Source organism: Megalops cyprinoides, chromosome 13 (assembly GCF_013368585.1).
Source record: "Megalops cyprinoides isolate fMegCyp1 chromosome 13, fMegCyp1.pri, whole genome shotgun sequence".
NCBI lineage: Eukaryota > Metazoa > Chordata > Actinopteri > Elopiformes > Megalopidae > Megalops > Megalops cyprinoides.
In genome coordinates, this window is record NC_050595.1 from 1,801,966 (window position 1) to 1,819,380 (window position 17,415).

The 17,415-nt window shown below is 49.5% G+C and overlaps 1 protein-coding gene across 2 annotated transcripts; it reads left to right on the forward strand.

Annotated features, from left to right (window-relative positions):
• The first annotated feature begins 3,019 nt into the window (after nt 1–3,019).
• Nucleotides 3,020–17,031, forward strand: nutf2 (nuclear transport factor 2). Of its 2 annotated transcripts, XM_036543826.1 has the most exons (6): nt 3,020–3,052; nt 9,020–9,141; nt 10,382–10,453; nt 11,919–12,017; nt 15,531–15,596; nt 16,848–17,031. In XM_036543826.1, exons 2-6 carry the CDS (start codon nt 9,043–9,045, stop codon nt 16,959–16,961), a joined length of 450 nt encoding a protein of 149 aa, XP_036399719.1. In that variant the 5' UTR covers nt 3,020–3,052; nt 9,020–9,042; the 3' UTR covers nt 16,962–17,031. The 2 variants fall into 2 exon arrangements, with proteins under 2 accessions (XP_036399719.1, XP_036399720.1); XM_036543827.1 differs by lacking the exon at nt 15,531–15,596.
• Nucleotides 17,032–17,415: the final 384 nt, after the last annotated feature.

Consider the following 17,415-nt stretch of genomic DNA (forward strand, 5'->3'; position numbering starts at 1 on the left):
TCTGTCAATTACTGATCTTGCCTCCTTGTCATTATGATACAGTTATATTGGAATATCTCTCTAGTTAGTTTATTGGAGAGAAGCACAAAAAGACAATACTATCTGTCTAATATGCAAAACAAATTGGTCCCTTCCGATATGCCAAGCTCATGCAGCATCACCCATGCAACATTGCCAGTCTTCTTAAATGCATGCTTTAATCTTGGAATATGATTGACAGGAGCCCCAGGAGCAATCCTTTATAAAAATCCTTTGAAAGTGAATGAGGTGGTGTCAGATAACACAATGATATTAGTCAGCATAATAAAGTATACAGTGAATTGCAAATGATACATTTCCTAAACAGAACCGTGCTCAAAAATTAATTTAAGGACAGGACATATGTTCAGTTTTTAAACTATTAATCAAATATGCTGCAGCTCTGAAATGCTAAGTAACATTTTTCGTCAATTCATTTAATTTCCATTCAATTTAACTTGGTCTAGCCACCTCACAATTTGGTTTGCCATTTTAATCTAAATTTTGAGAGTATCTTAAAAATCCCCTCTTAGCCATCTGAGCATTGTGGGAAAAAAAGAAGCTGGAAGCTATTCCCCTTTCAGGAGAAATTCCGCAGTGAGAGCTTAAGACCCAGTGATTTTTATGTCTTAAATTTAAAAACAGTGACATCTCTTTAATAAGACATTCACCACAATTAGATTACAGAACATGATTTTTACACTGGTCCCAGCGTGGGTTTGAGTGACAAGATGTGCCTTAACCTGGGTGTGGTGGGTACAGTTATTTTACACCAGTCCAGGTCAGATGCATTTAAACCTCCAGCCCCTCTGTTCATACAGTGTTCAGCCATAGTGTTTTACTTCTTCATTTCTTCATGGGGATGGAGGGGGCATCCGAACCTGAAAAACCTGTTCAAAACATGAAAAAGCTGCATTTGCTGGGATGCTCACTGAGCTAAACCCTGCACACTGCTCTGTGTGACACACACCCCCCCCCCCCCCCCCACAAAAATTTCACCCAGTTTCCTTCCCAGTAAAAAGGGATTGCTGAAGGCTGGTGTAGGTATGTGACATTGGAGTCATTTGAATACACAGACTCAGCCAACAGCACAATAAACACTGCCGGTGGACTAGACATACCTGCTCAGCCCCAAGTGAAGTGAAGATACAAATTGTATACAATATTTCATTTTACAAGAAAGGGTAAAATAATGCATTATCTGAGTAACTTGTGTTGTACTTTGAAGAAAGAAAACATTGCAGTTGTTCTCTAAGGAGTGAAACGCGAGCCCTGTGTGTAACAGCAAAAGTTGCACGAAATGGGGATGTGTTTTTTGACTATAAAAATAATATAATTGGTGCTTTGCGCTGATCTTTAATGTGGTTTTTCATGAGTCTATTGCGTTACATTATGTATTTGAAAATCAGATATCCAGGAGAGACTAGATGATTATTCAAGGGCAAAACAGTAGTGATCCACCCGAGGCTAAAATCTGTAATCTTCTGGTTGTAGGACCAGTTCTCTAACCACATCTCTGTTGCGTTCAAGACGTATACTATTACATATTGTAAGGTTATCAGTTATGGAATTAACTGTAAACTGTTCTGGTTATGTCTTTAATTCTGAAACTGTTCTGCTTTTCTCAGCGCTGTCAAACTGTAGGTGTGTAATGATGGAGAAATTTTGGAATGAACAGAATGTTTAAAATGGTTTTGATGCCTTTACATTTGTATGGTGAAAATGACAGCATGCACAAAATCAACAGATTACATTACATTATATTACATTCATTTGCAAGATGCTCTTTTCTAGCAACTTCCAGCACAATAGAACATAAATGTATCCATTCATGTTGAATGAGCAACAGTGTCAGACCAGGCTAACAAAACTCCCAGACCAGTGAGAGCATTACACCATTCAAGCCCTACACTAAGTTAAGTTGTGCAACCTGACTAGACAAGAGAAGCCAAGTATGCTACCATATATCAGTCACTAGATCACAGAATCCAAAACACATCATGATACTACATGTGAAATAAACAGATAGTGCTACAAGTAGCAAGTGTTAGGGGGCAGGGATTGAGGTGGAACCGAGATGCAGTCTGAAGAGGTGAGTCTTCAGTCTGTGTTGGAAGATGGCCAGTGATTCCACTGTCCTGTGGGGAGTTCATTCCACCACTGAGTTTGGTGGCCAGAAATATTACATGTACATGACTATGAAAATATGAAAAAAATAAATAAATAAAAAATGGTTGCTACAATGTATTTACCCACGTCTTTCAGTGCATCCATGACGAGTAATCTTGTTCTTTAGCTGGAGTGGTGCGTCATTGTCATTGGCTATCAGTATGTTTGTTACAGTATGTCTAAAGTCTCAGAAAGGAAAGAAATCTTCACTAGTCATAGTCATCTGGAATAATAAGTCATTGCTTTTATTTTAGGGTGCTACATTTAGGTTTTGTTAAAGGAGGGTTTACAGGGCAATAATAAGCTGTTGCCAATGAACAATATAAATATTATTGGAGTGTTGCTTCAGAACTAATCAAACCCACTTACTATTAGGCTGTTAGGTCTTTTATGAGTGAAACTAAATGCAGACTTTTCACAAGACCGTGCATCTTTTAAAAGTTCTCTTATTTATCAATCACAGACTCAGCTTATTTTTTCCAGTCAGTAATTGGTGCTATTTTTGTGGGTTGTTCAATCCACTGCTAGCTGCCATTTTGTGTACGTTGGCTAATATGAGTTAGGGTTTATCTATTAAGTCAGTTGTAGGTTCCAGCAAAAGACGTTAACATAGTGTTTTGTGAATACACGTGCTTGCCAAGACTTCTGGGCCTTGCAGGCCTTTACGACGCATAATAAATAAATAAACAGGGGAATAGGACTCAGGCCTTTTGCTGCCGAGTTCCTACGATCAAAAACTGCTATTCCCACAATGCAAGTGCGCGGGCTCGGAATTCTGCGCATGCTCAGATCGGGAGAGGCGGATCATCTGCCGCGCTCGCGGATCGCCATACTGGGAAACAGGGGTAGCTGTACTAGGCGCTCGGTAAGTTGCCGCCTGTAACGATATTGAGTCGTATATTTAAAAAAAAATGCCATCGCCGGGAAATGTAAATATGAACGTTTCGACTTTCCAGGTGACATTGTTTCCACATAAATTGGGTAAATGTTTATTTTTTTGACAGGCAGGGGTTCGACAGAAGTGCTTAGACACGCCTATGTTAGCTGGCTCGCTAGCTAGCCGTTAGCGTTAGCAGATATAAAGAGGGGCTTTACTCTGGGCCCCAACCGTCCGCAGCGCTCGCTGTCTGGGAGACCCGACAGGAGGATATTTTTAGACAGCAGGCAGCGAAAACACGTGTTGCTCCTGAGGTTATATGTCTGTGTTAGCTAACTATTCAGCTGTTTCATTCAATAGCCTAGCTTGCTTGCTGCTTGGGTATTTGTTTATTTCTGTATGGGTAGCTTGCTGGCTATCTCATTAACTATCTAGCTAAGTAGCTAGCTAAGCCGTTGGTTTTAGCGAGCAAGATAGCCAACTGTTTAGCGAGTTGCACCTTATCAAGGCAGACCATAGTGATTGCTGGTTAGAGTTAACGAGATGGCTAGCACGTAGAGCTAAGCAGATAGGAACCGGCACATATGATCCTCTTGTGGTAACGTTTGCTGCCATCCGGCTCATGCTTGTGTTAAATTCAGGTGAAGAGCTCATCGGCGATCACGGCGAGACAGTTGCGTTATCTGGATAGCTAGCTGACTCTGCTAGCTAGGGTTTGCAGATCACATGCTACTTAGTCAGCGTTAGCCTACAGAAGTATGTTTATATGTCATTAGCTGACTTGCATGATAGCCACTACGAACTCGCTAGCTACCAAGTGAACTTAAGTAGCCTGCATTATTGTTGGCGTGAGAGAAATTTATTTTCTCAGGACACCCTGAAACTTACCCTGCTGTCTAACTCTATAACTAGGTAGTTACTTGCTTGCTTAATAATCTAGCTAGCCACTTACTGTACTAGCGAGCTTCATACCGTCATTTGCCGACACCGGACAAGTGCAATACCCAGGTAGCTAGACAAATTAGGTTACTGTGTAGTTTGCTAGTTCAGCAATGACGCTAGCTAGCTGTCTAGTCTGGGTTTCTTGCATGTATGGATAGGTAGCTGGATATTATTGATCTCACCACCTACAGTGAAATAAAGGAAGCTAGCTAAGAAAAACGCGTGTAGAGTCTGTTTAGCTGCAGATTAGTATTTCAATAGGTGTATTTTGCTACGGCATAGATTACTACTGGCCACCTACGACGGAGAGCATTATCTGACAGGGATAGGTGCATGTTATTCACATGTGCTGCGAAGTTTGCACATTGGATAAGTACTCAACGAGCGGAGTCGTTCCCTAGTTTAAAGTTTCCTTAGAGTCGCTTTGAATGGAAACGAAAACGGGATATAGTTTTGACGGCGCACGTCGATAAGCATGTAATGTGAGGACTTGCGAACGCGGATCCCCCGTCATTTCCCCCGTCAGCAGATTCTCTTGCACCTCGTCATTGGGGAGTGTATAAGGTGGCGTCGAGCTCCCGGCTGCAGCTCGCCACAACATTTGATTTGATTTATTGCTAATGTAAAAGACATGGACTGTTGTGATGTAGTAATGCGTTCTGTCTTAACTCTTCTCTAGGGAACAGTGAGTGGATGTCATCTAGCAGGAAGGAGGCCAATATTTGAGGGGTTAGCAAAGGGCCAGATCTCAGAGGCAACATTATATTGCAGTTCAAGGCTTAAACGTTGTTTTCAGTATGTGGCTGTTTGGCCAGCCTCCATGGTAACCACGCACAGGTACAGTTAGCCCAAGTGTTTACACACAACGGTACGTAATGAGTGGGATGCCAGCACGGCCACGCGGCATGAGTGCAGCTCCAGGTCGCACACGGGAGCGCTCCGAGGGAAGACATGCTCAGTGTCCGTCCTCAGAAAGCAAAGTAGAGCAGACCCTGTGGAGTAGGATCCACACTAAATGACTGTTTCTTGCTTGAAATGCCACCCCATTAGTAACAAGGAGAAAAGGGACCTTGAAATGAATATAAATCTTATCAGTGTCTGGGAGTCTGGAACGGGAGTGTTGTGGAAGCTGACTTTGAATTTGTTGTCAGTGAAAGGTGGGGAGAGGGGGAGAGGCCAGCGCGTGGTTTTTTGGGGCGAGGTGGAGCAGGGGCAGGGCGACGTGCGAAAAAGACTGACGCTGCAGGTCTGTGTGCCACACCCAGACCTCGCTCCGCTCCGTCTGTCTGGAATGCAGCGGGATAATTCCCTGCTTTGCAGCGGCTCTGTGCCGCGGGTCCTCTGGCCCGACCAAACGCACAGCCCCAGAGCAGATCCTCACCAGATTCCAGCGCGTGCAGCACTGATGCAGCTTATTGTGACGTGCCGAACCAGGCCGATGTAATTTGACCAGTTTGTACATATCACTGCCTGTGGTTCCAGGGAGGCTGTCTTCTTGTCATCTTGCTGGTTTTAGTTAACTAGCTGTTGGAATGTTAGTTTACTAAAACCAGTGAATACAATATTAAAAAATATCTGCTGTACAACTGCAGATGGTGGATATCTAAAATTTGATGCACCTGCCCCCCCCCCCCCCCCCCCATATAAAGTTACTTTTGAGTAACCAATAACTTTCGCTTTGGAGGTGTACTTTTAGAATGCCCTGTTCTCCTGTGTTTGAATGAGTTAGAAAACAGCTGTTTCTGATGATAACTTGTGTTCATGAGGCCTTCACCTAAAGGAGACAGTCTCTTGAGGGTGTTTAAAACCTGTGTTTTGCTGAAGAACTCAGGCTGGTGAGGTGTGATATGATGTGGTGTCCCTCAGGTGAGGAAGAGAAGCTGCCGGAGTTACCTTTTGTCCAATGAGAGACACTCAGATGTGAGATAATGTTCTATGTCCTTTTCATACTCGAAATGCATTATAAACTTAAATGGGTTTCCCCACCCTCTTTAAACCACTTGACTCTCTTAAGTGAATAGAGAAGCTGTGCTTTAGGCATCACAGTGAATGAGATCAGCTGGCTGTTTTCTTGATGAGAGTGAAGAATCCACCCTGCAGCTGGACAGAGCAGGTCCAGATGCAGTGTCAGCGTGTGGACTCTGGTGTGTCTGTGCTGCGAATGGAGCGCGACCGATGGTGTGTTAGAGGCTTAATCGCGTTTGCGGAGCGTTTTCTTGGATTCTTTCGTGTTGGGTCTGTTATTACTGTGATACTGCTGTGGTCCTACAGGTCTGAGTTCGCGCTGCGCACTGTATACAGTATTACTGCATATAGGGACCGCTTGCCTGAACTTACACTGTGATTTTACGCTTGTAATTGCCCTTTTAAGCTTGCTGTGAGTTTACTACAATCGGGCTGAAATTTTGTGCATACTAGCTGAAATAATACTGCTACAGAACGCTTTAATTTTCATAAATCCAATAATCAGTAATCATTAATAATTTCTCTTTACACCTGTCAAACTGTGTTATCAAGTGGTCTACATGTATTTACAAGTTCCAGTTCCGTGTTGGGTTTCATTAGCATAGAAGGACAGCAAGCAGCCAATGAGGATAACTAATCAGCTGTTATGAGAATAACTAATCAGCTGTTATGAGGATAACTAATCAGCTGTTATGAGGATAACTAATCAGCTGTTATGGTTTCCTGCAGAAACACAGCAAGTGGAATAAAATGCAAAGTACAGGAGCACTAAACTGCCAAAAACACATACAGAAGAGGAGGAGCTATGGAAAGGACGTGGTTTCTTTCATTTGTTCAAAAGGGCCAAAACTATGTGCAAAGAATGCAGATTGAATGAACGCAGAAGCTGGCTATCTCGGTAGGAGCAGTTAGACTTTGATACTGTGTGCGTCCTGGAGTTGTGATCAGTGCTCCGATGCCTTACAGAGCAGCATCGGTGACCAGCAGGCAGTACCCTGCGGCTCCCAAATCGCCCCCGAGTCCTGAAGTGACGATACGCATTCTGATTGAGACCCCCGGTGGTGTCAACCCCGAGCCCCTTGATTCTGCAGTAGCACATGCGGAATGTGTGTCAGATTCATGCACATGCTCCCGATTCTCAGGGACTGTAATGTGTGTACTGTAGTAAAAGGTTTTTTTTGCCTTTTGTGACGGAGTGCCGTCACTACGGTTGAGTATGCGCTCTGACTGCCGTACCAACGAGCCTGGCTCTTTGGCGTCGCGGTCAAAGTTGGTACCCCGTAGACCTGGGTTCGAGGCCGGGTGGGGTGACTGCTCTCGCCCTTCGCTACACCTATATACCCGTGGTGACAGATTTGCGTGTTTGTTGTCAGAGTGGAAAATTGAAACACGCCAGGATTCGTCAACAGGCCACATGGTACATGACAGGAACTCCTTTCAGAACAGATCTACAGGCTGTTGATCTTTCCAAAATCTGTGTTCATGTAACGTTCATGTATGTAGTTGCCGATTGGTCCTCTCATGCTTTCATCTCCCCAAATATCTGCAAGGAGTTTCCTCTGTCTTTACATCACTTCCATGCTCACTTCATGAGTCTTTTTTTCCCCACATTCTGTCTGAGCTCCAGTTCATGGGGCAGGAGCACTTCCTGTATAGTATCCAATCACAGGAGCACTTCCTGCCGAATGTCCAATCCTACGAGTTGTCTCTCTGTGGAATCTGGAATCGTTCTGAGAATGGATCTTGATTTCTCCGGTGTGGCACAGCATGAGTGACGCTGTCTGTCTCTCTGGTGTGAATTGAGAGGGGTAATGAGTGAAACCCCCAGGAGGCTGGATGATGCGTGTGGCTGTCCCTCTGCATTCACAGGCTGCCAGTTCCTGCTGATGTGTGAGTGGCTGTCGGGCAGCCTGGAGGAGGCAGAGCTGGTTCCTCCTCAGGGAGTCAGTGCAGCGGAGTCCCTGCTGGCAGCTGGAGTGGCTCGCTGACTCTTCGGCTCTGTCCGGTCTCTCTGTGGAGCGCAGGGAGGTGGGTGTGTGGGAGGGCGGTGGGCAGCAGGGGCGTGCTCTGTGCCCCCATCTCTCCGCTGCCGGAGCGGGGGCTCCGTCTCTCCCAGCTGGCCGAGCGATGAGAGTGCGTTCTCCGGGATGGTCTTTCTCCCGCCTCCCTGTGGGAAAAGGGCTTTCAAACAGAGTGGGCTTGTGCAGCAGCTCTGTCTGCATGTGGGCGGCTTGCTTCCTCTGTGGCTGTGCAATGGAGAGTTAGATACTCTGTCCCTCAGAATGCAGCCTCTGTTAGAAGCTGGTGGTGAAAAAGAGGGGTAAGAGGACCTGGGAAGGGGGCCTGAGGTGTCCCTCTTCATTCCTGGTGTCCACGATCCTCTGACTGATGTAGATGGAATCTCCTGGCCTCTGGTTCTAGAGACCTGCAGGCTCATAACCACCTGACTCCACTAATCACTGCTGTGATTGAGCCTGTTAAGGTTTCCTACCCACTTCTAACATTAGTCCTTTACAGAGATCTGGAAAACCTGGACTGTGGCCCTGTGGGACTGGACTTTAACAGCCCTACAGAAGACTTACAGTATGGTTCTGTCAGGCCTTGTCACTGGACCAGCAATCTCGATCTAGGATCAGTTTAACCACTCCCTAATCCCAGCCCTTTACAATCTGTAAAAGTGGGATGCTGATCCAGGATCAGTGTTTTGGGGGTAGAATCATTCATTCCACATTATGGCAGCGTGATGGTAGGTAGGATTTGTTAGCTGTTGCTAGTGGGTTCGTGAAGTCTTTTCAGGACCTGTTGCACCCAGATGATGTCAGGGTGTGCTAGAGGTGGGAGAAGTGGCCTTCTGGAACAGTGTATGAGCCCTCAACATGTGATGTGTCGTTCCCCCGCCCCCCGTCTGTCCTGCCCAGCACTGACGCATTCACACTCTCATCCTTTGGCATCACCTCACAGTTTTGCTGGCGAGAAAAATAAACACATTGCATGCATATTCATGATCATTCAAATTCATATTCATATTATGCCCCTCTCTCCACACAGTGCCTGTTGCCGGCTGAATCAGAATGGGGGACAAGCCAATTTGGGAGCAGATAGGGTCCAGCTTTGTTCAGCATTACTACCAGTTGTTTGACACAGACAGGACCCAACTCGGAGCAATATACGTGAGTGTTGACCTTCTCTGCTTCTCCCCAGCACAGGGTACACAACCAGATTAGGTCCATATCCTGTATACTAATCCCTCCCTTCCTGTCTCTTACCCTCTCTCTGCTCTGTCTCTGTCCTCTCCGCACTCTGCTGTCTTCACCTCTCCTTCTCTCTCCCTCCTCAGTCTCTCCCTCCTCAGTCTCCCTCTCTCTCCCTCCTCAGTCTCTCCCTCTCTCCCTCCTCAGTCTCTCCCTCTCTCCCTCCTCAGTCTCTCCCTCCTCAGTCTCTCCCCCTCTCTCCCTCCTCAGTCTCTCCCTCTCTCTCCCTCCTCAGTCTCTCCCCCTCTCTCCCTCCTCAGTCTCTCCCTCTCTCCCTCCTCAGTCTCTCTCTCTCTCCTTCTCTCTCTCTCCCTCTCTCTCCTTCTCTCTCTCTCCTTCTCTCTCCCTCCTCAGTCTCTCCCTCTCTCCCTCCTCAGTCTCTCCCTCTCTCTCCCTCTCTCTCCCTCCTCAGTCTCTCCCTGTCTCCCTCCCCTCTCTCAGACTGTCTGGAATCGACACATTAATGTTTGATCTCGGAAAGCTCCTCGCAGCCTGTGTGGCTGAAATCCTCCTGCGCGGCCAGCAGGCCAGCAGGCTGCGAGGGCCCGGGTGTCAGCCGCCTCAGCGGGACCGGGCCGCTGCAGGGAGGTGCACACTGCCGCTACACAGTGTATCACACAGTGTATCACGCAGTGTATCACACAGCGTCAGAGCGCTGTCTCTCTGACGCACTGCCCCCCCCCCCCGCAGGCAGGGGTTCAACGGTGGGCATATTGGAGCCCATATGGTTGTTGGTTCTCGCTGGCCAAGCCCTCCAGCAGCCCCCACCCGCCGCCCCCACCCCCCCACCCCCCCAACCTCCCTTATATCTCCAGGGGCTCCTTCTCCCAGCAGGAAAAGTGTCTGCTCAACTGCGTCAGAAAAAGAAACTAAGAGTTGCTTGGATCTGCTTATTCTGAATGCCTCTGCTCTTTGTTTGTGTTAAGTGCTTGCTTCTCTGCCAGTTTGATTAATTTTATCTGCAGGCCGTGACCCGTAGGTGGGTTTGCTGCTGATGCTGCTGGCGCAGGTGGGGCAGGTGAGCAGGTAAACGCAGCAGTGTGTGTGTGTCTGAGGATGCTGCTGCAGCTGTCCCTGAGTGATCCACCCCCAGCAGCCTGCCACGACTACTCAGTGACTTACTCACCCCCTCCCCATCCCTGCTCTGTGCTTTTTCCAGATCGATGCGTCATGCCTTACATGGGAAGGACAGCAATTCCAGGGAAAAGCAGCGATTGTCGAGAAACTGTCTGTAAGTCCAGTCTGTAGTGGAGTGGTGCGGGAAACCTTCTTTCTGTGTGTTTTTCCTCCTTGCTAATTACAGTCTACAGAGAGTCACTCACTGTTGAAAAAAGAATCTTGTCCAAAGTACATTTTAAATGAGAAGAGAGTTTAAGTTGGGCTCCACTGAACATTTTAACATTATAACCAACCTACCCAAAGACTAAATATCAGTGTAAGTGTGCTGCTTGGTTTATATTCCTTTATATTGGCGTAAAGTGTAAAAATGACGCTATACAGGCAGATTACAGAGAGCTGTGAGAACGACGGTCCCGATGCCTCAGTTTTTCTGCAGTAACATGCGTGTGGAGATGAGAAAAAGCCCTCCTCCTCAGGCGAGCTGGCGGTGAGTCGTGGTGCTGTGTCTCAGGTCCCTCGCCAGACGCAGTGCTGTGCAGGGTGTCCGGGAGCCTGTCACTCGCATGAGTGGCTGATACTCTGCTGCGGAGTGCGGTCCGATGCAGCCGCTTACCCAAGCTCAATGCGCCGAAAGAAACGCTATTCAAGGGAAAACATTCATTGGCAGACCAAAGAGATGCTGTGTGCTGTCCCTAGACTTTTTTCCCACGGTGGTTTTCCTTTTCTGATTGTCTGCATCAGAGATGGTAACGCTCAAGCAGCAGAGTTTTCACAGTCATTTTCTTACAGTCAGAAAGCTGTTTCTGTCTGACTCTGTGCACAGTGTTATGTACGAACATTTCAGGTTTTCGTTTCAGTTGCAGTTTCGCTACTGAAGAGTTGACATCAGCACAATATAGGATCCATCCAGGGTGGTTTAGTTTGTTCCTGTGCAAATGCTTGTTCATTGGGTGGAGGAGAATGAATACTATAACTCTGTGTTACCTCTTCCCTGGTAACCAGATCTCACAGATCCCGCTTCAGGTGATGAATATTCATATGTTTGGGTAATGTCATGATTTCCAAAATTTTGAGCAGGAAGCATTATAAAATCTTTTTTAGCCTTATATGTGTCAGTGTATTGGCTGTGTATCGCTTTGAAGTAAACCCTCCTCCAGAATTATGACCAAAACAACAGTAAAAGAAATCATTTCTATCAATGACTGTAGTTCATCTTTGAGATGTAGGACTCAAGCATTTGAACTAAATTCTTTTTTCAACAGTGTGTTCATTTCTGAGCCTCACATTACCATTGTCATGATTGAGTGTCTAACCAGTGCACCACCCTTTGAGTGTGTTTAATTCTAGTGAGTGAGTGAGAGTGTCACTGTGTACACGCACTGTTAGCAGTGACCTCTGTTACAGAGGCAGAGAGGATCGGGGAGCGTGCCATTAGGGTGACCCTAGGAAGCCGCAGTGGCGGCGAGGGGGGCCACTCTGCCCTCTGGAACACTCTGGATCATGGGCATGTCTGTAAGCGGGCAGAATGGACTCATTGTTTCACCCCCTCCCTCCCTCCCTCCCTCCTTTCTTGGCAGAGCCTTCCCTTCACAAAGATTGCCCACAGCATAACTGCACAGGACCACCAACCCACTCCCGACAGCTGTATACTGAGTATGGTAGTAGGACAACTAAAAGTAAGTGTTCTCACTCTCTTTCTCTCTGTCTGCCTTTTCTCCTCCTCTCCTCTTCCTCCTCTCTCTTTACCCCTTTTTCTTATACTTTCTCTTGTGATCTGTGTGTTGTGAGCATTGTGGCTTGTGTGTAGTCAGAAGAGGCTGTAGAGGGACAGAGAGACTTTGAGAGAAGAGTCAGGGCTGAGTGGGACCCCTCAGTATTAGCTGGGATTTATTCACTTTGAGTCCATGCTAGGTGTTTCTCTGGTGGCTAGTAAATGTCTGTCTAAAAGCTGGACTCAGTCCAGTGTTGTTTCTGATGTGTGAACGCTGGGGAAGCATTTCTGCTGCCTCCTCCTACCTCCACACTCAGCCAGTGTGGTCCCGTGGTCGCAGGTAGGACAGGTCACTCAGCCAGTGTGCTCCTGTGGTCCCAGGTTGGACAGGTCACTCAGCCAGTGTGGTCCTGTGGTCCCAGGTTGGACAGGTCACTCAGCCAGTGTGGTCCTGTGGTCCCAGGTTGGACAGGTCACTCAGCCAGTGTGGTCCCGTGGTTGCAGGTAGGACAGGTCACTCAGCCAGTGTGGTCCTGTGGTCCCAGGTTGGACAGGTCACTCAGCCAGTGTGGTCCCGTGGTCGCAGGTAGGACAGGTCACTCAGCCAGTGTGCTCCTGTGGTCCCAGGTTGGACAGGTCACTCAGCCAGTGTGGTCCTGTGGTCGCAGGTAGGACAGGTCACTCAGCCAGTGTGGTCCTGTGGTCCCAGGTTGGACAGGTCACTCAGCCAGTGTGGTCCTGTGGTCCCAGGTTGGACAGGTCACTCAGCCAGTGTGGTCCCGTGGTTGCAGGTAGGACAGGTCACTCAGCCAGTGTGGTCCTGTGGTCCCAGGTTGGACAGGTCACTCAGCCAGTGTGGTCCTGTGGTCGCAGGTAGGACAGGTCACTCAGCCAGTGTGGTCCTGTGGTCGCAGGTAGGACAGGTCACTCAGCCAGTGTGGTCCTGTGGTCGCAGGTAGGACAGGTCACTCAGCCAGTGTGGTCCCGTGGTTGCAGGTAGGACAGGTCACTCAGCCAGTGTGGTCCTGTGGTCCCAGGTAGGACAGGTCACTCAGCCAGTGTGGTCCTGTGGTCGCAGGTAGGACAGGTCACTCAGCCAGTGTGGTCCTGTGGTCGCAGGTAGGACAGGTCACTCAGCCAGTGTGGTCCCGTGGTTGCAGGTAGGACAGGTTACTCAGCCAGTGTGGTCCTGTGGTCCCAGGTAGGACAGGTCACTCAGCCAGTGTGCTCCTGTGGTCCCAGGTTGGACAGGTCACTCAGCCAGTGTGGTCCTGTGGTCGCAGGTAGGACAGGTCACTCAGCCAGTGTGGTCCTGTGGTCGCAGGTAGGACAGGTCACTCAGCCAGTGTGGTCCTGTGGTCGCAGGTAGGACAGGTCACTCAGCCAGTGTGGTCCTGTGGTCCCAGGTAGGACAGGTCACTCAGCCAGTGTGGTCCTGTGGTCGCAGGTAGGACAGGTCACTCAGCCAGTGTGGTCCTGTGGTCCCAGGTAGGACAGGTCACTCAGCCAGTGTGGTCCTGTGGTCGCAGGTAGGACAGGTCACTCAGCCAGTGTGGTCCTGTGGTCCCAGGTAGGACAGGTCACACGCTAATGTCCTAATGACGATTCAGGCAGACTGAAACGTGTAACTGCAGGTAGGGAATGGGGGGGGGGTTACTGGTGTATGAGACTGCAGGTAGGGAATGGGCAGCACTGGTGTATGAGACTGCAGGTAGGGAATGGGGTTACTGGTGTATGAGACTGCAGGTAGGGAATGGGGGGTTACTGGTGTATGAGACTGCAGGTAGTGAATGGGGGGTTACTGGTGTATGAGACTGCAGGTAGGGAATGGGGGGTTACTGGTGTATGAGACTGCAGGTAGGGAATGGGCAGCACTGGTGTATGAGACTGCAGGTAGTGAATGGGCAGCACTGGTGTATGAGACTGCAGGTAGGGAATGGGGTTACTGGTGTATGAGACTGCAGGTAGGGAATGGGGGGTTACTGGTGTATGAGACTGCAGGTAGGGAATGGGCAGCACTGGTGTAGGAGACTGCAGGTAGGGAATGGGGGGTTACTGGTGTATGAGACTGCAGGTAGTGAATGGGCAGCACTGGTGTAGGAGACTGCAGGTAGGGAATGGGGGGTTACTGGTGTATGAGACTGCAGGTAGGGAATGGGGGGTTACTGGTGTATGAGACTGCAGGTAGGGAATGGGGGGTTACTGGTGTATGAGACTGCAGGTAGGGAATGGGGGGTTACTGGTGTATGAGACTGCAGGTAAGGAATGGGCAGCACAGGTGTATGAGACTGCAGGTAGGGAATGGGCAGCACTGGTGTATGAGACTGCAGGTAGGGAATGGGCAGCACTGGTGTATGAGACTGCAGGTAGTGAATGGGCAGCACTGGTGTAGGAGACTGCAGGTAGGGAATGGGGGGTTACTGGTGTATGAGACTGCAGGTAGGGAATGGGCAGCACTGGTGTATGAGACTGCAGGTAGTGAATGGGCAGCACTGGTGTAGGAGACTGCAGGTAGGGAATGGGGGGTTACTGGTGTATGAGACTGCAGGTAGGGAATGGGGGGTTACTGGTGTATGAGACTGCAGGTAGGGAATGGGGGGTTACTGGTGTATGAGACTGCAGGTAGGGAATGGGGGGTTACTGGTGTATGAGACTGCAGGTAGGGAATGGGCAGCACTGGTGTATGAGACTGCAGGTAGGGAATGGGGTTACTGGTGTATGAGACTGCAGGTAGGGAATGGGCAGCACTGGTGTATGAGACTGGAGGTAGGGAATGGGGGGTTACTGGTGTATGAGACTGCAGGTAGGGAATGGGGGGTTACTGGTGTATGAGACTGCAGGTAGGGAATGGGGGGTTACTGGTGTATGAGACTGCAGGTAGGGAATGGGCAGCACTGGTGTATGAGACTGCAGGTAGGGAATGGGGGGTTACTGGTGTATGAGACTGCAGGTAAGGAATGGGCAGCACAGGTGTATGAGACTGCAGGTAGGGAATGGGCAGCACAGGTGTATGAGACTGCAGGTAGGGAATGGGCAGCACAGGTGTATGAGACTGCAGGTAGGGAATGGGCAGCACAGGTGTATGAGACTGCAGGTAGGGAATGGGCAGCACAGGTGTATGAGACTGCAGGTAGGGAATGGGCAGCACAGGTGTATGAGACTGCAGGTAGGGAATGGGCAGCACTGGTGTAGGAGACAGGAGGGGGTTTGTGAATGACATGCATCTGTGTGTGGAGGAGGAGGAGAGGAGGAGGATCCCTTTCCCCCTGAAACATACTTGATTTTGGTGGGGGGGTGGGGGGGCATGCTTCATTGGGCATGCTGATGGCTTAAATATGGGAGCAAACAGGGGATGTACAGACAGAGAGGGTGGGTTCCTGCTCGGGTGGAACAGGGTAGGCTGGGTTCCTGCTCAGGTGGAACAGTGTAGGCTGGGTTCCAGTGTGGTCCTCAGGGTTCTCTCTCGCCGTGTGCTCAGGCGGATGACGACCAGGTCCTCGGTTTCCACCAGACCTTCCTGTTGAAAAACTTCAGCAATGCCTGGGTCTGCACCAATGAGGTCTTCAGGCTAGCCCTGCACAACCTCTGACCTTTGACCCCCGCTGTGGTCTCACGGCCCGCCCTCCCCCAACCCCTCACTGCCTGTCAGTAAGGACCTGCATTCTGCGTGGGTGACCTCGGCTTGCCTGGGCTTCTGCTCGCCTTGGGCTGTGGAATTTGCTGGAATTGCCCGCCTTTAAGTTCACATTTATGTATTAGGTGCAGGAAGGCTTTGAGCGGAAGGCTCCAGCACTAGCTAACAGTGCATGCTCTGAGTTGCTCCCTGCCACTCCAATCTAACTGCTGGCCTGCCAGGCAGCCCCTGCACTAAGACTGGTCCCTCAGAGCTGAGGTGCAGCGCAGTCAGCAGAAACAACCCTCTGGCCAGCAGGGGACACAGCGTTTCACTCCCTCTCTGTAAAGTGCATACAGTTTGTTCCAAGTGGCAGCAAAGGGGAGATGATTGGCTGTTCCTGCGGCGTTGCGGTGTGTTGTCTGCGTCGGGTGCCTTGCGTGTGCCCGTGCTCCGCTGCGCGTTACCTGCGGCAGGCTCTGAGACAGCACGCGGCTTCGGTCAGCAGCTAACCGGCTGTGTGTGACCTCTAACTCCTCAGTGTGAGAGGGAGCAGGCCCTGCTTGTCACTCACCCTCTGTGTGACTCCGCCCACCTGAGCCTGCTCTCCCTGCTGCTCCACCACACGCGCAGGAATGTCGAACCGTCCTGCAAAGAGCTCAGTGCGCATCCACAAGTGCGTCCTGCCTTCCCTCGGTATTCTGGAAGAGTCTGCCAGAGCACACACAGGGCCCAGCATGGAGTTACGCTGGCCATCGGTCTCACATGAGGGAGATCACCTGTTCATCTCTATACAGGTGTTCTCAGGCCATGTCTGTCAGTACTAGTCACCAGAAATGTACCCAACCTCCTAAAGCTCTTCCATGCTAACTGAAAGCTCCTTAGCTGTGTGCGGCTAAGACAGACAATGGTAAATGTTGATGAAAAATGATTATTCTCAGATGTGTTTTAATGGTTGCAATGTGCTTGCCTTTGCTATATTCCAATTGCTGTGGTGACCATGACGTTTTTTAATTACCTGAATTACTTTGATCTAAGGCTAAATGGATCACCGAAACACCACTTGAATGCCTCGATGGAAAGCTGTGTGTGTGCGCGCGTGTGTGTGTGGTGGAGACATCGTGTTGTGTTTTTTGATCAGGCGTCACCCAGGACTGACCTCCCTCCCTCTCTGTTTTGCAGGCTGATGAGGACCCCGTCATGGGATTCCATCAGGTCTTCCTCCTAAAAAACATCAACGAGGCCTGGGTGTGCACCAATGACATGTTCCGGCTGGCGCTACACAATTTCGGCTAAAGGCACTAACGGGAGGTGGGATTCAGGGCAAGAGGAGGAGGATGGGGTCCCGCCCCCCCAACCCTCCCTGCCCCCCTCCCACCACCAACCCCCTCCCACCCCCCCCCATGCCTCCCCCCTCCCCCTCCTCCATGCATACCTCTCTGAGAATCAGCCTGCTCCACACCAGACTCCAGACGCCACTCACCATATCCAACCAGTCAACTGACAGAAGCAACGGGCAGGCACTTGCATCCATTTGCGACAGGAAGTAGACATGTCCTTTTGCTGCATCGCTGCGACCGCCACCAGACTGAGGCTTCCCCCTGCGCTGTCCTGCCTGCCGCTGGAGAGCCAGAATAGCTGCATTTGAGGATGCCAGGAAAAAATGACTTAACATACATCCGCATCATTTAATGGTTTTTTTTTTTTTTTTTCTTTTGGTTCTGCATTTTTGTTTTCTGAACTCTGTTGT